Genomic DNA, 27,061 nt, shown 5'->3' with positions numbered 1-27,061 from the left:
CAGGTTACCCAATGGTCAGGGCCAATCGAGCCAGCAGTTTCTGAAGAGAAATTTCAAGTTTTTATTCAAGCCGTGTAGAGAAAACTAGCTCTGTCCTCTTTTGGCCATATTTTTAAACAAATAAAAAAACAAGAGGACCATGATGGTCCTGAATCGCTCGACTGTCCCCACATGACCCAGTTTTAAACCGAGTATGATGTCGTTTTTTTCTATTATTTGACATTGTGACCTAGTTTTTGAGCTCATGTGACCCAGTGTTGAATCTGACCTAGATATCATCAAGATAAAAATTCTAACCAATTTTCATGAAGATCCACTGAAAAATATGGCCTCTAGAGAGGTCACAAGATTTTTTATTATTTGACCTACTGACCTAGTTATTGAAGGCACGTGACCAAGTTTCGAAACTGACCTAGATATCATCAAGGTGAACATTCTGACCAATTTTCATGAAGATCCATTCAAAAGTATGGCCTCTAGAGAGGTCACAAGGTTTTTCTATTTTTAGACCTACTGACCTAGTTTTTGACCGCAGTTGACCCAGTTTCAAACCTGACCTAGATATCATCAAGATGAACATTCTGACTTACTTTCATGAAGATCCATTGAAAAGTATGGCCTCTAGAGAGGTCACAAGGTTTTTCTATTTTTAGACCTACTGACCTAGTTTTTGACCGCAGTTGAACCAGTTTCAAACTTGACCTAGATATCATCAAGATAAAAATTCTGACCAATTTTCATACAGATCCCATGAAAAATATGACCTCTAGAGAGGTCACAAGGTTTTTTTGTTATTTGACCTACTGACCTAGTTACTGAGGGCATGTGACCCAGTTTCGAACTTGACCTAGATATCATCAAGATGAACATTCTGACCAATTTTCATGAAGATCCATTCACAAGTATGGCCTCTACAGAGGTCACAAGGTTTTTCTATTTTTAGACCTACTGACCTAGTTTTTGACCGCAGTTGACCCAGTTTCAAACTTGACCTAGATATCATCAAGATAAACATTCTGACCAACTTTCATACAGATCCCATGATAAGTATGGCCTCTAGAGAGGTCACAAGGTTTTTTTATTATTTGACCTACTGACCTACTTTTGGACCGCAGTTGACCCAGTTTCGAACTTGACCTAGATATCATCAAGATGAACATTCTGACCAACTTTCATACAGATCCCATGAAAAATATGGCCTCTAGAGAGGTCACAAGGTTTTTTTATTATTTGACCTACTGACCTACTTTTTGATGGCAGTTGACCCAGTTTCGAACTTTACCTAGATATCGTCAAGATGAACATTCTGACCAACTTTCATACAGATCCCATGAAAAATATGGCCTCTAGAGAGGTCACAAGGTTTTTTTATTATTTGACCTACTGACCTAGTTTTCGATCGCAGTTGACCCAGTTTCGAACTTGACCTAGATATCATCAAGATAAATATTCTGACCAACTTTCATACAGATCCCATGAAAAATATGGCCTCTAGAGAGGTCACAAGGTTTTTTTATTATTTGACCTACTGACCTAGTTTTTGATCGCAGTTGACCCAGTTTCGAACTTGACCTAGATATCATCAAGATAAACATTCTGACCAACTTTCATAAAGATCCCATGAAAAATGTGACCTCTAGAGTGGTCACAAGCAAAAGTTTACGCACGCACGGACGCACGGACGGACGACGGACGCTGCGTGATCACAAAAGCTCACATTGTCACTTTGTGACATGTGAGCTAATAATGTAAAGCAGTTTGGGAGAGTTTCATCCAAGGAACATTTCTGAGAAAATATTCTGAAACTGGCTGCGTGGCTTCTGAGTTGATGCTTTTCTTGTTGGTTGCTATAGCAACCAAATTCAACACCGATGACCTAGATTAAAAGGAATCTGAAAAACAACCACTCAAGGAGCATTTCTTTTCAGTTGAGTTGAAAAAATCCATGTGGTTAAGAAAATGTTCTTAAAAGAACTTATGGATGACAGAAAACAGATGGGAGATTGACATTCAACAAGAGCTGTCTCCATAGGATGACACATGTCCCCGATGGCACTTTGAATGAATAGTTATGGCCAATGTTAGAGTTTAGGACCTTTGACCTACGGACCTGGGTCTTGCGCGCAACACGTCGTCTTACTGTGGTACACATTCATGCCCAATAATTTTAAAATCCATGCATGAATGACAAAGATATGGACCGGACACGCCCATCAATGCACTATCATGAAATATGATCTTTAACGTCTAAGTGTGACCTTCACCTTTGAGCTACGGACCTGGGTCTTGCGCGTGACACGTCGTCTTACTGTGGTACACATTCATGCTAAGTTATTTGAAAATCCATCCATGGATGACAAAGATATGGACCGGACACAAATGCACTATCATGAAAAATGACCTTTAACGTCTAAGTGTGACCTTGACCTTTGAGCTACGGACCTGGGTCTTGCGCGTGACACGTCGTCTTACTGTGGTACACATTCATGCCAAGTTATTTGAAAATCCATCCATGGATGACAAAGATATGGACCGGACACGAATGCACTATCATGAAAAATGACCTTTAACATCTAAGTGTGACCTTGACCTTTGAGCTACGGACCTGGGTCTTGCGCGCGACACGTCGTCTTACTGTGGTACACATTCATGCCAAGTTATTTGAAAATCCATCCATCGATGACAAAGATATGGACAGGACACGAAAATTGCGGACAGACTGACAGACTGACAGACCGACAGACTGACTGATGGTTCAAAAACTATATGCCTCCCTTCGGGGGCATAAAAATCCTAAAAGTATTGCAAGTGTACCCCATGCCCAGGTGAGTAAACAAGAGCACCGCCTTGCGGGTGCTGACGCTCATCTGATTTTTTTTTTGTGTAATAGAAATATTGTCCTACCCAAGATTTTCTAAGTCTAAAAAGGGCCATCATTCTTGCAAAAAGCAGGATAGAGTTATGTTTCTTGATGTTCAGTGTCCACTTATGATGGTGAAAAACTGTTGCAAGTTTTAAAGCAATAGCTTTGATAGTTTATGAGAAAAGTTGACTTAAACATGATACTCAACCAAGAAAATGATTTTCTAAGTCCAAAAGGGGCAATAATTATTGCAAAAAGCAGGATGGAGTTATGTTGCTTGCTGTACAGGGTCAGCTTATGATGGTCAACAAGTGTTGCAAGTTTCAAAGCAATAGCTTTGATAGTTTAAGAGAAAAAGTTGACCTAAACATAAAATTTAACCAAGAAATCTGATATTTTCTAAGTCCAAAAGGGGCCATAAATCTTGCAAAAAGCAGGATGGAGTTAGGTTTCTTGCTGTACAGGGTCAACTTATGATGGTGAACAAGTGTTGCAAGTTTTAAAGCAACAGCTTTGATAGTTTAGGATAAAAGCTGACCTAAACATAAAACTTAACCAAGAAAACTGATTTTCTAAGTCCAAAAGGGGCAATAAATCTTGCAAAAAGCAAGATGGAGTTATGTTTCTTGATGTACAGGGTCTGCTTATGATGGTGAACAAGTATTCCAAGTTTCAAAGCAATAGCTTTGATAGTTTAGGAGAAAAGTTGACCTAAACATGAAACTTAACCAAGAAATCTGATATTTTCTAAGTACAAAAGGGGCCATAAATCTTGCAAAAAGCAAGATGGAGTTATGTTTCTTGCTATACAGGGTCAGCTTATGATGGTGAACAAGTATTCCAAGTTTCAAAGCAATAGCTTTGATAGTTTAGGAGAAAAGCTGACCTAAACATAAAACTTAACCAGGCAACGCCGACGCCGACAACCGCTCAAGTGATGACAATAACTCATCATTTTTTTTCAAAAAATCAGATGAGCTAAAAAAGAAGCAACTAAAACATTAAATTGAGAATTGACTGCCTAAATGCTAATGAAAAAGGTTCCCATCTTAAAGCCTCTAAAAACAAAAATTCTAAATACCAGATCAAAGTCCTTCTCCACTGAAAGTGCGGACATACTTACCTTCATCTGTATACAGATTATAGCCTATCATCTGAAAACTGACCATCATCAATATTCAGCTGAATTATTGTCTGAATATTAACCTCCATCTGTATGTAGCTTTGTTATTGTCTGAATACTAACCTTTGTCAGTATACAGCTGGGTTATTGTCTGAATCCTAACCTTTGTCAGTATACAGATTGGTTATTGTCTGGATACTGACCTCCATGAAACTGGGTTAATATCTGAAAACTAACCTTCATCTGTATGAAGTTGGGTTATTGTCTGAATACTGACCTCATCTGAATGAAACTGGCTTAATATCTTAAACTAACCTTCATCTGTATGAAGCTGGGTTATTGTCTGAATACTGACCTCCATCTGAATGAAACTGGCTTAATATCTTAAACTAACCTTCATCTGTATGAAACTGGCTTAATATCTTAAACTAACCTTCATCTGTATGAAGCTGGGTTATTGTCTGAATACTGACCTCCATGAAACTGGGTTAATATCTGAAAACTAACCTTCATCTGTATGAAGCTGGGTTATTGTCTGAATACTGACCTCATTTGAATGAAACTGGGTTAATATCTTAAACTAACCTTCATCTGTATGAAGCTGGGTTATTGTCTGAATACTGACCTCCATCTGAATGAAACTGGCTTAATATCTGAAAACTTACCTTCATCTGTATGAAGCTGGGTTATTGTCTGAATACTGACCTCCATCTGAATGAAACTGGCTTAATATCTTAAACTAACCTTCATCTGTATGAAGCTGGGTTATTGTCTGAATACTGACCTCCATCTGAATGAAACTGGCTTAATATCTGAAAACTAACCTTCATCTGTATGAAGCTGGGTTATTGTCTGAATACTGACCTCCATCTGAATGAAACTGGCTTAATATCTGAAAACTAACCTTCATCTGTATGAAGCTGGGTTATTGTCTGAATACTGACCTCCATCTGAATGAAACTGGCTTAATATCTTAAACTAACCTTCATCTGTATGAAGCTGGGTTATTGTCTGAATACTGACCTCCATCTGAATGAAACTGGCTTAATATCTGAAAAATAACCTTCATCTGTATGAAGCTGGGTTATTGTCTGAATACTGACCTCCATCTGAATGAGACTGGCTTAATATCTGAAAAATAACCTTCATCTGTATGAAGCTGGGTTATTGTCTGAATACTGACCTCCATCTGAATGAGACTGGCTTAATATCTGAAAACTAACCTTCATCTGTATGAAGCTGGGTTATTGTCTGAATACTGACCTCCATCTGAATGAGACTGGCTTAATATCTGAAAACTAACCTTCATCTGTATGAAGCTGGGTTATTGTCTGAATACTGACCTCCATCTGAATGAAACTGGCTTAATATCTTAAACTAACCTTCATCTGTATGAAGCTGGGTTATTGTCTGAATACTGACCTCCATCTGAATGAAACTGGCTTAATATCTGAAACTAACCTTCATCTGTATGAAGCTGGGTTACTGTCTGAATACTGACCTCCATCTGCATGAAACTGGCTTAATATCTTAAACTAACCTTCATCTGTATGAAGCTGGGTTATTGTCTGAATACTGACCTCCATCTGAATGAAACTGGCTTAATACCTTAAACTAACCTTCATCTGTATGAAGATGGGTATTTGACTGAATACAGACCTCCATTGAATGAAACTGGCTTAATATCTTAAACTAACCTTCATCTGTATGAAGCTTGGTTATTGTCTGAATACTGACCTCCATCTGAATGAAACTGGCTTAATATCTGGAAACTAACCTTCATCTGTATGAAGCTGGGTATTGTCTGAATACTGACCTCCATCTGAATGAAACTGGCTTAATATCTGGAAACTAACCTTCATCTGTATGAAGCTGGGTTATTGTCCGAATACTGACCTCCATCTGAATGAAACTGGCTGAATATCTGAATGAAACTGGCTGAATATCTGGAAACTAACCTTCATCTGGATGAAGCTGGGTTATTGTCTGAATACTGACCTCCATCTGAATGAAACTGGCTTAATATCTGAAAACTAACCTTCATCTGTATGAAGCTGGGTTATTGTCTGAATACTGACCTCCATCTGAATGAAACTGGCTTAATATCTTAAACTAACCTTCATCTGTATGAAGCTGGGTTATTGTCTGAATACTGATCTCCATCTGATTGAAACTGGCTTAATATCTGAAAACTAACCTTCATCTGTATGAAGCCGGGTTATTGTCTGAATACTGATGTCCATCTGATTGAAACTGGCTTAATTTCTGAAAACTAACCTTCATCTGTATGAAGCTGGGTTATTGTCTGAATACTCTGCTGAAGCTGTTTCAATGCTGGTTTCACACTCTTCACCTGCAGAAAATGGGTATTTATAGTTTGTGTTGATAAAATATAAAATACAGATGGTATTCATTTGTTTCAGTGTAAGATTGAAGTATCTTTTACTGAGTGTTCACCTGATGCAAAATTTTCAGGAGTGGTGTATCCATGAGTAAATCACCGAAATTTTTAAGTCAGAAAAGCGCCATAATTCTGTCAAAATTGATGCACTGCAACTAAAACTGAGCTTGGTCTGTAACTTCATTCAGACATTGTGTGCTTAAAATGAATTCAATCTATTATCCGTTCAAGAGTTATTAAACTGACGATCAAATTTAAGTTGAAAAGGGGCCATAATTGTGCTAAAATTGTAACAGAAGTCAAACCAGTATTTTATAAACAAGTACCTGTCCACCTAAAATTAATTCAAACAATAAATCCTTTCATATGATATCAAAATAACAAAAATAGAAATTTTGCTACTAAATTTTAGGACCAAAAGACGCCATAACTTCGGCAAACATTTGTTGACTGTAACCAAAATAATCATCAATCTGTATCTAATGATCATACACAATGTATCCCAAAAAACAAATTGTATCCATCAATCTTTTCAGGTGCAGAGACAGACAGATGAACCAACTTTGTGGCTCCATTATCACCACTCACAGCTTCACTTACAGTTTGCGAAAATGGGCATCATTTTGTAAAATATCTAACAGCTTTCATTTCATGATCCTAATGAATTGTAAAGAGTCTAAAAGCTTTCAGTCCAAAAGACCCTGAGAACCTGTTTACATGCAAAACTTTAACTAAAATCTCTAAGTTAAGAAGGGGCATGAATTTGGCAAAATGTAAACAAGAGTCAAGAAACTTGCACTATTAGATCACCTCATGATACTGAAGACGTGTAGTTTTAAAATGATCTAGGTCTGAAAGTTTCTGAGAAACCCACTTACATGCAAACCTTCCACGACACTGATAGCAGTGCGACAACATCTACTATTTGAAATTTTGGACAAGCTAAAAATAGAACCAAGAGACAAACTGACCTGTCCTGCAGTAAGGTAATGACACACTTGAAGTACAAGGAAGAAAACTTTGAGTGATTCTTTCTGAACTGAGGGTCCAGTCCACTGTTCTATCATAGAACCTGCCCTAGACAGGGTCTCGTTCACCTGCATGGCATCTTTATTGATCAGCAGTAACTGCAAATATAGACACAATTTACAGCTCACATAAAATTGTTACATCTTGTGAACATTTAAGTTCAAAATGACAATTTCCAATAGGGAAATATTATGCAGCAACTTAACTTAATGTTTATATACAGTGTATTACTACCAAGAGTGAAAAAATATTCTTATCATATGTTTGACGTTGCGGGAATGTAATAAAGCCATTAAACAAAAATGATAATACATAAGTGTAATAAAGCTTTAACGTCGATATTGTTAACCCTTAACCTGCTATATTTCTGTAATGGACTGGTCCATCTTTCAATTTGGACAGTACCACTTATTACTCAAAGGGGTTTTCACTGAAAATTTATCGACTGAATATCGAACAGTGCAGACCATGATCAGACTGCACGGATGTGCAGGCTGATCTTGGTCTGCACTGGTCGCAAAGGCAGAATCATCTGCCGCCAGCAGGCTAAGGGTTAATAGTATAGGAGACGTTCAACTTGGTCAAACTGACTTGTTTATATAGTAAAAGGAAGTTGATTTTTTTTTTATGTTCCGACAGGAAAGCCTAACATGCGATAAAAAGAATATTACATTTATTAGCAACTTTCCACTTTGAATTGATTAAACTCTTTGAATAAAATTGATAAAATGCTTGGCAGAGCCTTGCATTCTATTATTTTATTTAACTCGTTTAATAAATTCAATATGAATAAACACTCATGTAATATCATGTTGTATATATTCCCTTAAAGCAAAATATCTTAAGTGTTGTATTAAAAGATCTCATAAAATACATAGTTCAATCAATACTTGAAAGTAAAATGTACCATTCCCATTCCCCTGGTATACATACATGTAGCATATACCAACTCATGTGTAACAACCAGCAGTATGCTTACCACTCCATTTCTAAGTTGAATACTGTGAGCTTACTGACAAGGCATAGTTAACCCTAGATCTAAGCACCTACCCCTTATAAAGAAGGAACAGGACAGTTGTATAACATGAATTTGGTAATGAAGAATAGCCAGCCTAGGAACCTAGTGGTACATTTATAATTCCCTTACTAGGAAGAAAAAGGAGTGTTGTATAATATGAATTTGCTGACTAGGAATAGTCAGCCCCATAACCTAGCAATACACTTAATAAGAAGAAACTGGAGTGATGTATAATGTTAATTTGTTGACGAGGCACAATCAGTGCCAGACACTGAAGGTACACTTACCATTCCCTTACTGAGAAGAAACAGAAGTGTTGTATAATGCGAGCTTGCTGATGAAGCAAAGTCAGCTCCGGCACCTAGCAATGCACACGCCTCACTGAATTCCTTCTTTGACGCATGGATTTGCTGAAATTGACATCAGTCATCTACATGTTCTTTTTTAGGTTACATTGTACCAGCAGATAGATATGTCTGTCTCAGAAACTCGTTTGCTTATTATCTTAATTAAATAAATATCTGAAATTTCTGATATAAAAGGCTGCAAGTCTCTAGTGAATTCCTTGCTTTGCCAATATATTTTTTTTGATGAAATACTAGCAAATTAAAGTTCCCTTGCTAAGATATTTGTTCCTGAGCTTAAAAGTACTGGTATATCATCGGTAAAAGGCTATAACTTAAAAGACAAAACTGAAGACAGGTGGACATGAGGCTGCATATTTTCAGTGTCCAACAACTGTCATGGGTAAAGCCTGAAACTGCCAAAATTCACCACAGCAGCACTGATTACTTAGTGAAGATACTTCTATAAACATTATATTTGTATCTGAAACTAAATAGTAACATGTTTGTAAATGAGGAAGATAACAAATGTGAATATATGCAAAAAACAAAGGCTGGTAACTTACTGCAAGCTGGAACAGTAGTCTACAATGCCAGAATGGTGACTGTTGTGAGATGTCTTTGGCTTTACAAAGTATGGGTTTAGCCAACTGGGCCTGCCCCTAAAATATATGGTAACGTATATGTACATATACACAGAAATTAATCTACTTCTGCATCAGCTTTGAATTATAGATGTGTAACAAGCATGGTGTGATGTGTAATGTAAACTTTTATTACATCAAAGTCATCCACTTCTATAATGATGATGCCTACAATCAAACAATGCCAGTGTAATCACTGAAATTTACTGGTCTTTCTCTACAAGTATATCATACACTGAATTAGGTTATAATATTATACCATACCCGTTTATTGCACTGAATTATGTTACATTTAACCTGTTTATCATACAATTAATTGTGTTATATCTTATCAGTCATTCATACACTGAATTAAGTTTTATCTTACCAGTTTATCATAATTGAATTTGGTTTTATCATACCAGTTTATCAAACAATGAATTCGGTTTTATCTTACCAGTTTATCAAATATTGGATTTGGTTTTATCTTACCAGTTTAATAAATATTGAATTTGGTTTTATCTTACCAGTTTATCGGTTTTATCTTACCAGTATATCAAATATAGAATTCGGTTTTACCTTACCAGTTTATCAAATATTGAATTCGGTTTTACCTTACCAGTTTATCAAATATTGAATTTCGTTTTATCTTACCAGTTTATCAAATACTGAATTTGGTTTTATCTTACCAGTTTATCAACAAGAGGGCCATGAAGGCCCTGTATCGCTCACCTGATATATTGACCTAAAGATCATCAAGATTAACATTCTGACCAAGTTTCATTAAGATATGGTCGTAAATGTGGTCTCTAAAGCATTAACTAGCTTTTCCTTTGATTTGACCCAGTGACCTAGTTTTTGACCCCACATGACCCCGATACAAACTTGACCTACAGATCATCAAGATTAACATTCTGACCAAGTTTCATGAAGATACAGTCATAAATGTGGCCTCTACAGTGTTAACAAGCTTTTCCTTTGATTTGACCTGGTGACCTAGTTTTTGATCCCAGATGATAAAATATCAAACTCCTCCAAGATTGTATTGAGGATAACATTCTGACCAAGTTTCATTAAGATTGGGCCAAAATTGTGACCTCTAGACTGTTAACAAGCTTTTCCTTTGATTGGACCTAGTGACCAAGTTTTTGACCCCACCTGACCCAGATTTGAATGTGACCTATAGATCATCAGGATTAACATTCTGACCAAGTTTCATTAAGACATGATTATAAATGTGGCCTCTACAGTGAAAACAAGCTTTTCCTTTGATTTGACCTAGTGACCAAGTTTTTGACCCCAACTGACCCAGATTTGAATGTGTTCTATAGATCATCAGGATTAACATTCTGACCAAGTTTCATTAAGATACGATTATAAACGTGGCCTCTACAGTGAAAACAAGCTTTTCCTTTGATTTGACCTGGTGACCTAATCCTACATGACCCTGATTCAAACTGGACCTTGAGATCATCAAGATTAACATTCAGACCAAGTTTCATGAAGATACAGTCATAAATTTGGCCTCTACAGTGTTAACAAGCTTTTCCTTTGATTTGACCTGGTGACCTAGTTTTTGACCCCAGATGACCCAATATGGAACTTGTCCAAGATTTTATTGAGGGTAACATTCTGACCAAGTTTCATTAAGATTGGGCCAAAATTGTGACCTCTAGAGTGTTAACAATATTTTCCTTTGATTTGACCTGGTGACCTAGTTTTTGAACCTAGATGATCCAATATCGAACTCATCCAAGATTTTATTGAGGGCAACATTCTGATCAAGTTTCATTAAGATTGGGCCAAAATTGTGACCTCTAGAGTGTTAACAAGCTTTTCCTTTGATTTGGCCTGATGACCTAGTTTTTTACCCCAGATGACCCAATATCGAACTTGTTCAAGATTTTATTGAGGGTAACATTCTGACCAAGTTTCATTAAGATTGGGCCAAAATTGTGACCTCTAGAGTGTTAACAAGCTTTTACTTCAATTTGACCTGGTGACCTAGTTTTTGACCCCAGATGACCCAATATCAAAAACATCCAAGATGTTATTGAGGGTAACATTCTGACCAAGTTTCATTAAGATTGGGCCAAAATTGTGACCTCTAGAGTGTTAACAAGCTTTTTCTTCGATTAGACCTGGTGACCTAGTTTTTGACCCCAGATGACCCAATATCGAACTCAATTAAGATTTTATTAAGGGTAACATTCTGACCAAGTTTCATTAGGATTGGGCCAAAATTGTGACCTCTAGAGTGTTAACAGTCAAATTGTTGACGACGACGGACGGACGGACGACGACGGACACAGGGCGATCACAAAAGCTCACCTTTGAGCACTTTGTGCTCAGGTGAGCTAAAAACTGAATTTGGTTTGATATAACAAGTTTATCAAATATTGAATTCATTCGGTTTTATCTTACCAGTTAATCAAATATTGAATTCGGTTTTACCTTACCAGTTTATCAAATACTGAATTCATTCGGTTTTATCTTACCAGTTTATCAAATATTAAATTCAGTTTTACCTTACCTTTTTATCATATACTGACTAAGTTTATATTTTACCAGTTTATCATACAAAGAATTAGCTAATTCTTTACCAGTTCATCTTACAATGAATTACAATACATATATTTGTTTAACATACAATGAATTGTGTTACATCTTACTGGTTTATCATATATTGAATTGGTTTATATCTTACCTGTTTATCGTACATTGCAGCCAGAACACTTGCAGCTTCAAATCTGACATCATCGTTGTTAAGCTGACCAAAGTTAAAGAAACAATAGAATATTCATCTGTACACCTGTGTGGCTTTTTTTTCCCGCTCCAATGTCATTGTGGGAACTTTAGCATATTTTTTATGAAAAGCCACTTATCCAATTGATAAGAAGAGCCTAATCTTATTATAGTTTAAACCATGACGGAAGAAGAGTCTAATCTTATTATAGTTTAAACCATGACGGGGGAAAACAAGAAAACAGAAATGTGAACAAGCAAAGCATTGCAACTAAGAATCTTGCATATTATATTACAGTGATTTTTTTTGCGCCGATTTGACTCCGAAATTCGGCGTCTTCCCAATTGACAAAAATGGTCAAAATTCCCAAAAAATGCTTAAAAATCCCCCAAAACGAGATGATTTTTCCCAATTAGATTGATTTCTTGTAAAAGTTGAACTAAAACGATGCAAATAATCATAAAAATTCCGACTCTAATTATGGTTTATTCGCAGAATTTTGTTGCCAATTTGAAGCAAGTTGTTTACATAAAACGGGTCACGGCATAGCACGGCATTTAGTATGACTTCAGTCACGGTCGCTAAACACTTTTTCATGCGTCAAAATGAGTCGGGAAAAGAAATTGTTAGAAAATTACCTAAATTATCGAAAAATGTCGCATAATTCCAAATATTATAATAAGAAAATAAAACTGAAACACGCCATCGGTACTCCGGACATTCGAACATCTTTTGGTAAAGTTAAAGAGAAATCAAATTCAAATCAAACGTCAGGACAGCAAAGTGATCTGTCCAAGAAATCTGAGTCCCCACAAAATGACCCTCAGAAATCAACAGAAGCTCATGGTGACCCTAAGCTATCTGAGCCATCAGATCCTGTGACATCAGAAAATAACCTGTCTGTCCTGTCTGTTCAACCTCAGTGCATATTTGAATGAAATAAATTTACCTTAAAATAAAACTTTTGAAAATGATTTCTTTATTAAGTTTTATTAATTTTTCCCAATTTTGAAGTTTATCGCGCTAAAAATTCCCAATTTAAAAGGCATGGGCTGTTGCCAAAAAAAGTAAAAAAATCACTGTATTACTAGAGTCAAAGAAGAAATTGCAATTTTGTGAAATGCTTCATGAAAACAGTCAAAACTGCATGAGATCAGTATATACCGCATGAGATCAGTCAAAACTGTTTTTGATCAATGCAAACAAGTATAAGGGTTATCAACAAATTTGAAAAGGATACACCTGAAGAAATACTCCACTGAAATATAAAAGAAATTTAGATTAAACTTACTGTAATACCTTATTTTATCTTTAGCCTGCTGTTGGCAAGTGATTCTGCCTTTGCAACCAGTGCAGACCAAGATCAGCCTGCACATTCATGCAGACTGATTATGGTCTTAACTGTTTGCCATTCAGTCTGTATCATTTTGGTGAGCGCCCCTTTTAACAGTTAATAGTACTGTCCAAATTGATTAATGGATCAGTACTGGTCCATTTTAAAAATTAAGCAAGGTAAGGGTTAAGGTACGTTTGTAGTCAAACTATAATGATATTCAGCAATTTCTGTGTGATTATGTATCCACCGCATGCAATTTCAACAGCCTTCAGCCATAACAGGAAACCATTTTTTCCTAACAACCAGAGAATGCTGTATTCGTACACCGAGTATATGTAAACAAACAAAAATTGCTATTTGTCATTATGGGTTGACTAATTGTATAACTCAACTATTAGGCCTACTTTCAATAATGCTAAAATATAACATTCCCGATTCTTGAGCTGACACTTTCTCAAGTACGATTTTTACAATTTAAACTGAATTTCCCTGATCTGCATAGCCGCAAAAAAACCTAATTGTTTTCTGTTTTAAAAACCACTGGGATACAAAATTTACCATTTTGCAACTGATTTTGACATATTTTGCATTATTGTTAATAGACTGGTGTATAGTTAATTCTAGCGGTGTACATGTATCTAGCTTGATGTAACTATACAGCTAATCTGTCACTTTTCTGGGACACGTCACATATACAACAGGAAATGTCTAGCTGACAGGTAACTGCACTCCTAGCCTGCATTCTAGCCATCTCGTAACTAGATGTCTACCCTAGCCTCTAGGAGATTTTCTAGGCGTCCGGTAATCAATTTGTTAAAGAAATAAGAATTTAATCAAATTACAGTATTACACTTGACATAATAAGTTGCTATAATACATACAACAATATGATCAGTATTTTTGAGTTTAAAAAAATCTGCTGATAACAGATGAAATAAGTGTCACTGTTTACTAATTGTTGTTGTTTTGCGGCGCCTGTGCCGAGACAAAATGTAATATTTAAAGCAGCATGCCTCCAGATTGTTCGACAACAAATTTTTTTATTTTTCTTTCAGATATCTTGAAATAAATGCTATATTTCTTACGAAGGCTTTAAAACTTAATTACTGACAAACTTTATGTTATGGAAACGATTGTAGGACATTTGCCCCCCAGGACATTTGCCCCCCAATGAAAAAATGAACTACTGGACATTTGCCCCCCAGTTGAAATGCCAGATAGGACATTTGCCCCCCACTGCTTATTTTTAGAATGGACATTTGCCCCCCAATATTTTTATCCTATATACCAGTAGATATGATTGTGTATTATGTTGTTTTATTATCAAAATTACTCTAAAAGGCAATTTTTAGTCCTAAAAACTTTTTTTGATAAAAATTTGATGAATATGTTAATTGCATCCAGGTGTTAAGGTAAATAATAGCCTATTATTGAGTTATAAAAAAGCTCATAACAACATAATATTTTTTAATTTGTGCAATGTTTTTAGCACTCAAACTTGGTAATTTGGCAATTATGTACTAGAAAATTGTAAGAAACAAAGACATTGTTATCCGCAATATGATAATTATCTTGTAATAAGTTCATAAACAATCACAGGGTAACAAAAATATTGGGGGGGGGGGGGGAGGCAAACGTCCGTTTCAGAAATAAGCACTGGGGGGCAAATGTCCTGTCTACCATTTAAACTGGGGGGCAAATGTCCAGCTGTCCACTTTTTCATTGGGGGGCAAATGTCCTGGGGGGCAAATGTCCGGATCCCTATGGAAACACATGAGAATATGCCGTTTTCACTATTTTTTACAATGAAAATCGAAAAGCGCTTGTCACGCTTTTACTCCAAGTAAACTGTCTCAATTATAAATATCTATATTTTGAAGTCATTATTCTAGTGTTTCTAAAGAAACATTTTCGTTATATTTCACGAAATATTAGATTTTATGTCGAAAGCCCGATCGGGCAATGTTACCAGCAGAGCTCCAGATAAGGGCCGTATTTTCGTAATTACGAATTTATTAGGGGCAGAATACGAATTTAATTTAAAATGTGGCCATATCAATACGAATTTATTTTAAAATGTGGTCGTATTAGTATGACATGTAAACAATATTACAAATTTCAAAGGAAGATCGAGCCAAATTTGCATGTCTGCGCCAAGTTGCGCTATCAACGCTATCTCGACTGTTGACAATTTGCACGGTGTCAAATGTGGAATACACTAAACACACGCCAATAGCACAATGTAAGCTCCGCCTACTTCATGTACTTGCGCGATTTTCCCGAGAAGTGTGAAGCGAATCAAATTATCAGATACACTACAGTCTATTGCGTTCAGCCAGTTAGTGCCACGGTTACGTAGTTGACACTTTAATGTCTGGGAGCAAAACAAAAACAACAAAAAAACGAAACAATGCTTTATAACCGTGTGATTAATTGGAATATTGTACACATTTTTTGTCATATATGGTAAAAGAACGTCATGTAATGTATTATTATGTTAAATCTAACTGACTTCCATCGATAATTTGATTTGAATATATGTAATTTTAGTTTACACAGTTTTACTTTCAGTTTTTATTCGAGTGAGATACTGTTCACCGATGATACGACTTATGCTTATTTTTGTCTGTTATCTGGAACTACCATTACTAATTTCACAAAATATCAGGTAGTACCATTACTAATTAGAAAAAATATGAGGTAGTACCATTACGAATTTCACAGAAAATCTGGCAGTACCGTTACTAATTGCACAAAACCTTATCTGGAGCTCTGTACCAGCCTGTTTATGACAAATAAATGAAATGATGCACAATATTTTTAACTAAATCCGATTTCTTTGAGCTCGCTTTGAGGCTTTGCCTTATTTCATATTATTAACGGCAGGCATTATTAACTTAAAACTGCAACAGATTTTAACGTTACCGCTTTTTCTAAGTGCTGTCTTGCAAGATCGTTGTTTTTAGTGTGAGAGAGCAAAAGATTCCCAAGTTGTAGGTGGGTCCGTGCTTCTATAGACGGTGGTGGGTGAAGATTGAAGACAGCCTTTAGGCAATGAATACAATGTCTTATATTCGACACAGTTCTATAACTTTCAGCCAACCCTAAAAGTGCTGTATAACAATTTTGATCAAAATCTGAAGATTTGTGATTCGCCGCCATCTTACTTGTTTACTTCCGGTAGGGATGAGTACAAAAATGGAATTCCAGACAGTTCCCCCCCAAGACTATTCCCCCTCTGACAATTCCCCCCCTGACGATTCCCCCCCAGACTGGGGGGGAATTGTCACCTTATTTTATTTATATTATTTTTTCTTTATACTGATGTAAAAATATCTTTTTTTTTACTAAATTTGTTCTAAGGTGAGCTTTTTATTATTCTACATGAAAAAATTATTATTCTTTGACCTGGTAACTAACAGTTCATTGGATAATTATATTTATATCCTTTATTCTATTATCTATATTTTTTAGTTAGACATTGTGAAAATATTCATAGGACGGGCGTCGGAAGGTGTTTGATATTGGGGCCGCGAAAGGTGGGGTAGGTACTGGAGGGAGATACCTCCTCCCATAATGGGGGTACGGGGAGGCTCCCCGGAAAATTTTTGTTCTCGTACATTTTAGGGGAATTGACTCCAGTATTTTCTTACCATTTACATAATGTTACAAATTTAAGAAATGATTTAAAAAGTTTTTCATGATGAAAACATGTGAAATCAGAGAATATGTACCTCATCATAGTGAAGCCAAGCACTGAACATTGAATGAGCGCTGTTCAGGATTTTTTATTCCAAAAGTGCGTGGGCCATTGTGTATTACCAAGGTTCTTCTTTCTAATATCTGTATATTGAGTGTAGGACAAAATCCCCTGTGGATTTTTCAATATCTATAATTATCTACATCTAATGAATGTGAATGGAAAGAGGTGTCTTGAAAATAATTATAATCATAGAGTATAATATCGATAACTGATGCACTTATTAAAGAACAAAATTCAGCCAAAAGACTCAAAAAGAGATTTTTTTAAATAATTGTATTAACTGTGCCATTGGTTAACTGTATCCATTATTTTAACTAATGTAGATATTTTCAGGACACAAATATCGCATAAAATATGAGAACGCCAGAAAATATTGGCAAAGATTAATGAGTGCCAGGTCAGTACTTACGGACAATTATAACTCATAGGACCACTGCATCCGCTTTATTTGATTTTATATATAATTATGTAGAATGTGATAAATACTTCCATCTTATAGAAGGATTATTTACACATGAAACAGGAAATAGTACTTGTATAAAATAAATCTCAAACCTTTTTGGGATATTTTATTCCAGAAAAAAACTCTAAAATGTATAATAATTACGGGATACATACAAACAAATCATTGTTCCTTTGACTTCTCAATTCGATTGAAAGGTGCTGATTACCAGAATCACGTAATGACATTATTGCAATAAACAAATTTATTCAAAATGGTAACCAGTCAATCTTTCACACCTCTTGATTGAATTACCAGCTGTAAAACAGTAATCAAAGCTGACATTGATCAATCAATTATGATATTGTTGTTGTTACATTTTAATTGTGTTCTATGTGTTAGGATTATGATATTTATAAACAATATAACAATTTGTCCATGTATAATGACAATTATCAGTATTACTAACTTTGTGTGATACTTTTCATGAAGCACTTGTTGGAAATTGTGATAAACCAAAATTAGATAATGCCAATCAACTGTATTGTAAGGATATAGTACTTTTTATCCAGAGAAAATACTATTACTCCATGCTTTCTGGAATGAAAGCAAACCAACACATGTAACATCCTTAATAAATTTCATGGTGAATTCCAAGGACGTTTCAACTTGTAAAATTGTATTGATATTTCATCGTTTTTTTAATTCATGTTTGCAGCTTCGTTTTTGATCAAATTTTTCGTATTAATGTTTAAATGGGTATTATTGGCTTTTATTGACATAACTGTAATCTTTTTAGTTTTCCCCAATTAATATGATTAAGATAGTTTTATTGTCCAACATCGGGAAACTCGGAAAACATGAAAGAACATTATGGTTACCGGTAGATTATCTCTCATGTAATTAGATATTTGATTCGATTTTTATTCTAGTATAATAATATATAAACTACTTACATAAAAATAGAAAGAATGTAAAATAATTATGTATATAAAACACTAATGAAAATGCTATAAATGATACTTTAATGCTTTATAGCACTAGCTAGCTATTATCCAAAGTAGTACAACTTCAGATAGAAATAAGCATTATTTTGACGATCAGACAACCTTATCAAATGTAAATATTTCTTACTTCTTTTTATATATGTCGTAGCATAAAGGTTAATTCTCTATAGATAAATACAAAAATTAACTTAATTGCTTTAAGTGTATTTAAGTTCTAAGCACTTTTATGATTTCCATGTTCCCGAAAATGCCACATTTTCACATAGATAAATATGCTATTTTGACGATCAGATTACCTTATTAAATGTAAATATTTATCTTTGCATAGGGGTTCCATTATAGATATCGTTAACAAATAAATAAATTGCTTTAAAAATAATTCAGTTCTCAGCTATGGCTACTTATCCAAAATGCTACAAAATGCATATAAAAAATTCCTTATTTTGGGTACCAAATTAATGCATCAAATATAAGTTTTTCTATTTATTTTTAAATATACAATATTGGAGTATATGATTTTTCCATATTAACTAAACTTTACAACCCTTTAAACATATTGTAATATGGAGAGGGGGAACTGTCACCCTTACATAACATTGTGGGGGGAATTGTCCGGGAGTGAATTGTCTTGGGGGGGGAATTGTCTTGAGGGGGAATCATCTTGGGGGGGAATAGTCTGACAACCACAAAATCGCGAAATGGACTTTACGTCTACGAAATGGAGTTTTATTATTTAAATTACGGCTTTAATTTCAAATATATCTGTATTTTCTTAAATGAATATGATAGAGGGGAGTTAAACCTACGTGATGTTTATTTTTGATGATATATTGGTCAGGTTAATAAAAGAAAATTTACGTTTTATCAAGACCGCGTCCTACGAAATGGACATTTTCATGCAAAATCTTATACAAAATGGATTTTTATTTTTTTAATTGCGGCATTAATTTCAAGGATATATGAAATTTCTTGAAGATATTTTTCAAATAATAGATAAGCCTTCACATTGGTCATTTTAAATGATATATTTATCTTATTTATAACCAAAATAATACAGTTAAGTAAGACCGTGTCTTACGAAATGGACATTTTCGTGCCAAACATGTACGAAATGGACTTTTATTTTCTTTACTGTTACTTTAATGTTGATGATATCGGTACTATCTTTGACAGATATGATAGATTGGAGTTTAAGGTACATGTTTGACTCTGTTAATAATATGTCGATCTATTTTTTCAATGGAATATTACTATTTATTGCGACCACTCCTCGCGAAATGGACATTCCTGCCACACTTCTACGAAATGGACTTATATATTCTTCATTGTGTCTTAAATTGCAATTATATTGGTAATTCATGAAATACATATGAAACATAAAAGATAAACCTATACGTTGATTATTTTTGAATCACGCAATGTGTGCCAAAAATATATTTTTAATGTAAAGTTTGGTTATAATTTCAAGTATATATCGGTTTTACCTTAATAAAACACAGATTATCTTCTCATATTGTAAAGCCCACATATATCAATAACACCATATGAAATGGACAATTATTTTACAAAATATTGTACGAATTATAGTGTTCTTGTGGTTTTAATTTCAATGATATTCGTATTTTATACGGAACAGTTTAGATAGTTTAAATGATGACTTTATTTTTTATGATATAGATATGTCCCATAAAAGTTACAAAGAAATACTTTCAAAATTTATCGACGGTGTTTTTCCAAGTCATAAAGAGTTTATTTAATTGTAATTATAAAAACTACTATTAATTTGAATTGCCGCAGTTATTTCTTTTTCTTTTTCCTTTCTCGCGTTAATTGCCCGATGATTGGATTATCACACCTTACTAATCAGTGCATGCAAGTGTATATTATTAGTGCCTCTTGCATGACCACATGTGTATCTTTACCATTGTCACCTTACTAATTATCGTTGATTAGAGCGGCATGGATGTCTTTTCACTCCGACATCAAAACAGTCAAAGGTAAGTTTAATAACAACAATTATAAAATTGAGAAATGCCATTTAAATAAAATCATAACAGAAGATGAACAATCATAAAAATGCTAGCCGTAAAAAACTTTCCCGCTGCCACGGAAGACATTGAGTTTAGTATGTTAAATATATAGAATTTATAATCAAAATAGTCTTCGTCGAGTTACAAACACTTTTCAGTTTTCATTGGTAAGAATTAGTAAAAATAATCCGCCTGTTATACGTGCCATTAATAACAAACAAGTGAATATCTATGATATATTTCTTTATTTTGTTGTACATATAAAAAGACAAAAAAAAAATCTTATCGCTTCCATTAAAATTATCATGTTGATTAATTTATTGTTTTTAGAAGTGTATTCTTATTTCGTATTTGTCAACAAGTGTTATTCATTATTCTTTGTTTGTTTGGGTTTAGACAAACGCTCTCCCTACTGAGCAAAGCGGACGGGCTTATTCATTAATCTAGTCTATGAATGACAATCCTTTGAGCTGTAAGACATGGCACATTAAATCCAGAGGGATTCACGCGAAAAATGGTTAATTTTCCCTACAAATTTTATTTTTATTAAAGCCCTCAAGTATTCCCCGTATCACGGAAGCTTATACTGATCACCCTAGTAACCGACATCATATATTTCCTCAATATATAGTTGAGAAAAAAAAGTAAGAACACACATTCAAATAGTACAGACAATGTTCCTTTTTACCTATTAGTTACGTTAATATTGTATGTAATTTAGCACTGTCGTTCGAGATATGTGTTTACAAAATATATCGTCCTTAAATATTACACGTTATCAATTTGTAGATGTATGGAATATAATTTTACTTATAAGATTCCTCCGAGTTGTGAAAAAAAATCTATACAAGAAATATTCGATATTCACATGCAGTACCAATCAATTCTCCTAACACGTTTATTATTAAAAGATATGACGGATTAATTTTCAAGGCTTTATTCAATCCCATCCACTAACAAATTAAAATGACCACTGTTTAAGAAACGCCTCCCTCGATTTTTTTTTATCCAATGGCAAGTAATACTTAAATATCATTGAAATTAAAGCCAGAGTTAAGAAAATAATTGTCCACTTCGTAATTTTTTTCGCAGAACTTTAGCGCGGTCTTAATTAAGTATAATATTTTGGTTATAAATCAGAAAAATATTTTATCAAAAGTGACCAATATTTAGTCTTACCTGTCATATCTTCTTATGGAAATACTTATAACATTGATATTTACGTCACAATTAAGAAAATAAAAGTCCATTTCGTAGAAGTTTGGCGCGAAAATGTCCATTTCGGAGGACGCGGTCTTAATAACTTATAATATTTTGGTTATAAATTAGAAAAATAATTTATCAAAGGCAACCAATATTTAGTATTACCTTCTACCTATCTTATCCTTTTATGAAAATAAAAAAATCATAGAAATTAAACCCACAGTTAAAAAAATAAAAGTCCATTTCGTAGAAGTTTGGCGCGAAAATGTCCATTTCGGAGGACGCGGCCTTAATAACTTGTAATATTTTGGTTATAAGTTAGAAAAATAATTTATCAAAGGTGACCAATATTTAGTTTTACCTTTAACCTATCATATCTTCTTTGAAAATACAAAAATCATAAAAATTAAACCCACAATTAAGAAAATAAAAGTCCATTTCGTTGAATTTTGGCACGAAAATGTCCATTTCGGACGACGTGGTCTTAATAAATTGTAATATTTTGGTTAAAAATTGGAAAAATATATTATCAAAAGTGACCAACATTTAGTATTACTTCTAATCTATCATATCGTTTTATAAAAATATATATTTCATCAAAATTAAACCCATAATTAAGAAAATAAAAGTCCATTTTGTAGAATTTTGGCACGAAAATGTCCATTTCGGAGGACGCGGTCTTGATAAATTGCAATATTTTGGTTATAAATTAGAAAAATGATTTTTCAAAGGTGATCAATATTTAGTTTTACCTATTATCTATCATATCTATGGAAGAAAATACATATAACTTTTTCATTAAAGTCACAATTAAGAAAATAAAAGTCCATTTCGTAGACGTAAAGTCCATTTTGCGAAATGGAGTCCATTTCGCACTCTATCCCTACCCGATGGACCCCTTGTTTACTTCCGGTAATGAATTGTGTCTATCTGCCGTAAATAACGTCCCAATGAAGAGACCTGTTCCATAGTTAAACATATTTTATTGCAAACGATACATGTTTATAATACCAATAAACACATGCGTTATTTTAACATTGATTAATGAGAATTAAAAAAGCATGTTAATGTATACATTGAAATCAGAAGCAAAAGGGTTGGGCCACAAGTTTTTCCAACATTAGCGACGGCCCTTCCCCAAGAGTAGATTAAGGTACCAGATGGATCTAGAATTTAGTATAAACATATATTATTATACAGAGAATGATGATACAACAAAACAAAATACAAAACAAAAAATGTCTAGTTCAATAAAGAATGACAAAAAGCTGAAGAAAAAAAGAAACTAATGAAGATTTTGAAACCTGATCATCCTCGATTCTCGTGCCTCGTGTGCCCCCGGAATTTACTGTTTTGATTGAGATCAGCGACTAAATACTTACAATCATGATAAGGTACATGAAAAAAATTAGTTATTGGACATTTCAAAGCGTCTAGTTAATTTAATAAATCGCTGGACTTCTTTGAAAAGAGTAAAATTTTCTTCATCGGTTAAATAATCAATACCAAAAAGCAATTTTTTACTGTTGAGAGGATGATATATATTGTCTAATACTGGTAAACAGTTGGAGTCTTTGGTTTATGTATAACGGACAGCGAAAGAAAAAATGTTCAGCATCTTCAAACAAACTGCCGCACGTACATTGTGGATTATCGCGTAGATGATTAATGAATAAGTCGTTATTTAAGCTACTGCATTTGTTTCGTATTCAGGCAGGATGCACTTGCAAGAAGCGGTCACCTACAAGAAAATATGTAGGGACAACGGGTGGGTTAAATTGATTTTACAGCTTTCTTTTAAATGAGGCGAGAGTTTCTGAATTTCGAGTTTCTATATCCATGATATTTAAATCATTCCAAAGCTTAATAGATGATGGTAGTACTGATCTGGAATAAATTTCAAGACGACGGGCAACAGTTGCGTCATCGAGATGATTTCTCAAGTTGTACGAATTCGTGTCACTAACCATATCAGGTAAAAGTTCATTTAAATAGCTCGGTAAATCGCCATTTTTGTATTTGAAAATAAGAACTAGTTTTTGTAATTTACGTCTATCGGATAATGAAACCCAGTCAATTTCATTTATCAGGTTATTTATGGAAACAGATCTTGTTAAACCGGTTACTGTTCTAGCAGCATCGTATTGGATTTTCTCAAGCAATTCTTTTTCGTATGCTGTACAATTATCCCAAATAATAGAAGCATACTCTAAAATTGGCCTTACGTAGGAGATGCAAATTTGATTGAGGGTTGCTCTTTTAAGTTTAAATTTTAAAAATTTCATTGTCCCTAATACTTTAGATGCTGAAGAAGCTATGTTTGAAATATGTGTGTGCCAAGTGCCATCATCACAAAACGTAACTCCAAGATGTTTGTGTGATTGAACATAGCTGAGCTGAACATTGTCAGAAAGTAAGGAGGGCCTAGCAATATTGTTTTTGGCCAGAGTAAAAAACATTGCTTCTGTTTTAGAGGGATTAAAATTTACTAGCCATTTTTGAGCCCAATTTGATATCATATGTAAATCATGGTTTAGTATTGTTTCTATATATTCAACATTGTCAGAGCTAACGGCGAGTGAACTGTCTTCAGCATACAGCCGAGATATACTTAAAAGAGACTCGGTAATGTCGTTTACGTAAATAAGAAAAAAAGGCCCTAAGACTGATCCTTGAGGCACTCCTGCATTTACTTGTGTTTCACAAGAATAGGAAGATCCAATAAAGACTTTTTGGGTTCGATTGTTCAGATAACTAGTGAACCAGTTTATTATGTTTCCGTTTATACCACATTGTCTAAGTTTGAAAGTGAGTCCTGAATGCCATACCCTATCAAATGCTTTACTTATGTCGCAGAATATAATACAAGTAGATTTTCGTCCATCAAATACCGAACAAATTTGATTATATATATCAATTAACTGGTAGAGCGTCGAATGGCCTGGAAGAAAACTTGACTGTTTATCATATATAAGATCATTTGCATGTAAATAGTTGTATATGTATTTAAACACTACTCGTTCCATGACTTTACCCACGCAGCTTATAAGAGATATAGGACGGTAGTTTGATGCAATATTTTATCACCTTTTTTAAAAAGAGGCATTACATGTGCACCTTTCCACAAATCCGGATATATGTTTTCTTGAATTGACCCATTAAAAATAATAGTTAATGGTACACAAACTGTTTTACGTGTTTCCTTTAACATGCGATGACTTATTACCTGTTCCATAAACTTCCATTATATAGAGACATACCCAAAGGTAGGCATACGAAGTACGAAGACGTACGCTTACCCTAAGCCCTCTTTACACAAGGGGAAGAATCTGTGTATATTGTGAAATTGTTTAGTGAACACCGTTTGTTAGTCCATATTATACCAGTGCAGTGGAAAAGTAATCTACCTGATAAATGCTAAATGCATGATAAGAGAGTCATACGTCTAACAGTCCTAAAATTGATTTCTTTGATTTTCTCATATTTCTAGATGTTTTTCCCATACTTTGACGCAAGTATATGAATAGTAGAGATTGTTATCTTTCCAGCAGTAGCTTTTTCAACATAGTTTACCTTGTGAAATTCTGTGGGTTTTAACTTTTTCAAAATAATCGTCTGTTTGTTGATAAATTTCATCACAGAAAATGTCACACTTTCCCCAGGGCATTAACTTATTTGATCTTTACACATGTAGTTTTCTATTGAGAATGTTAATCCTTGTGGCAATTATGTATAATTATGCATGCTTTTTCCCTGCGTAGAGGTAAAAAGTGCTTAGTTTGTATGGGGTACTAGGTCAATAGCCACCTAAGCCTACAGTAAAGTCATAGCGCAGTTGTCTCCATTTTTTCCAAATATTTTACCCGTGATCATTTTTTTCTCAGCTCAAATAACTTTTTCCGAAAATGATCTCTAAAATATCAGTCTACATACTTTGTTGCAGTTAGCTACACATATATCTAAAATAGATAGTTCCTACTTGAAGTTTGTATTTTTAGTTACAGTGCCTACATTATATAACATGATTGCGTGAATCGTAACTTGTATATCCGATTACATTTTTTTACTAAACAAAACAATGTTATATAATCACATCAAATACTCCAGGCGAAAGAAATCTCAGCCAGTTGAATTCTTTTATTATCATAAACTGTTTGCCATCATTCTGTCAGGAGACGTTGCATCAAATCCATACCCAATAAAGTTTCCATGTGGAACTTGTGGGTGTTCAGTTGTAAAAAAACAAAACAAAAATAAACATAGGGCTATGTGCTGTGACACATGTGATATATGGTCACACATGAAATGTGCGTGCATCTCACCAACTGAGTACATCAGACTTGGTAACTCAGACAAACTCTGGTTCTGCGATGGATGCATAAACTCTAAAGAAGGCTCTGTCACTAAATCAAATCAGGATGTTTCTATTAGTGGTCATAATCATTGTCTCAACAATAGTTCAAGTAGTTACCAGAAATCAGTCTGCTTCACGAATATTGAAGATAGTAGTATAAACGTTTCAATCTTAGATGATGTCTCTATCTCACCATCACATTTTGTGGAACTCCTAGAAATACGACAAAAACCTCCTAAAAAGCTATTAGTTGCACATTTGAGCATAAACAGCTTGAAATCCAAATTTATGAAAGATAATGAATTATTAGCTGATAAAATTATAGACATTCTGTTCCATTCCGAAACTGAAATAGATGCATCATACCTTGATTCTGCTTTTAAAATTTTAGGATATAAACTTGACAGAAGGGACAGGGATATTCATGGTGGAAGACTAGCCTCCTTTGTAAGATTAGACATTCCATCAAGAAGAAAAGATCCTGGGTGTAAAAACATTGAAAACCTAGTTTATGAGGTAACCCTTAACAAAAGTAAATGGTGTTTTATGTGTGCCTAGAGGCCACCTAGTTTAAACTTCCTATTGAAACTTCTTGAGGATTGGAAAATGGCTCTTGCCTCAAATGAATATGTTGCTGCCATTCTGATGGACCTGTCAAAAGCATTCGACTGTCTGCCCCATAACATTCTCCTCAGTAAACTTAAAATATATGGTCTAACTGACAAGTCTATAAATCAAATAAATCAAATCAAAAAGTCTAGTTACCTTTCAGATAGGAA

At 34.3% G+C, this 27,061-nt stretch overlaps 1 protein-coding gene across 1 annotated transcript in view; it reads right to left on the bottom strand.

The window, feature by feature from the left end:
- The window catches only part of LOC123566700 (MAU2 chromatid cohesion factor homolog), a 52,663-nt gene extending 35,988 nt beyond the window's left edge, over positions 1–16,675 (bottom strand). The window contains exons 1-7 of the mRNA XM_053549068.1: positions 16,409–16,675; positions 13,388–13,405; positions 12,109–12,171; positions 9,345–9,440; positions 8,722–8,844; positions 7,359–7,514; positions 6,264–6,339 (exon numbers count right to left, since the gene is read on the bottom strand). Coding sequence (XP_053405043.1) covers positions 6,264–6,339; positions 7,359–7,514; positions 8,722–8,844; positions 9,345–9,440; positions 12,109–12,171; positions 13,388–13,405; positions 16,409–16,645 — 769 coding nt within the window. The 5' untranslated portion in view covers positions 16,646–16,675. The remainder of the gene's footprint in view (positions 1–6,263; positions 6,340–7,358; positions 7,515–8,721; positions 8,845–9,344; positions 9,441–12,108; positions 12,172–13,387; positions 13,406–16,408) is intronic.
- Between the last annotated feature and the right edge of the window lie 10,386 nt (positions 16,676–27,061).

Source organism: Mercenaria mercenaria, chromosome 8 (assembly GCF_021730395.1).
Source record: "Mercenaria mercenaria strain notata chromosome 8, MADL_Memer_1, whole genome shotgun sequence".
NCBI classification, from domain to species: Eukaryota; Metazoa; Mollusca; class Bivalvia; order Venerida; family Veneridae; genus Mercenaria; species Mercenaria mercenaria.
This window is presented reverse-complemented; position numbering and strand designations above follow the sequence as displayed.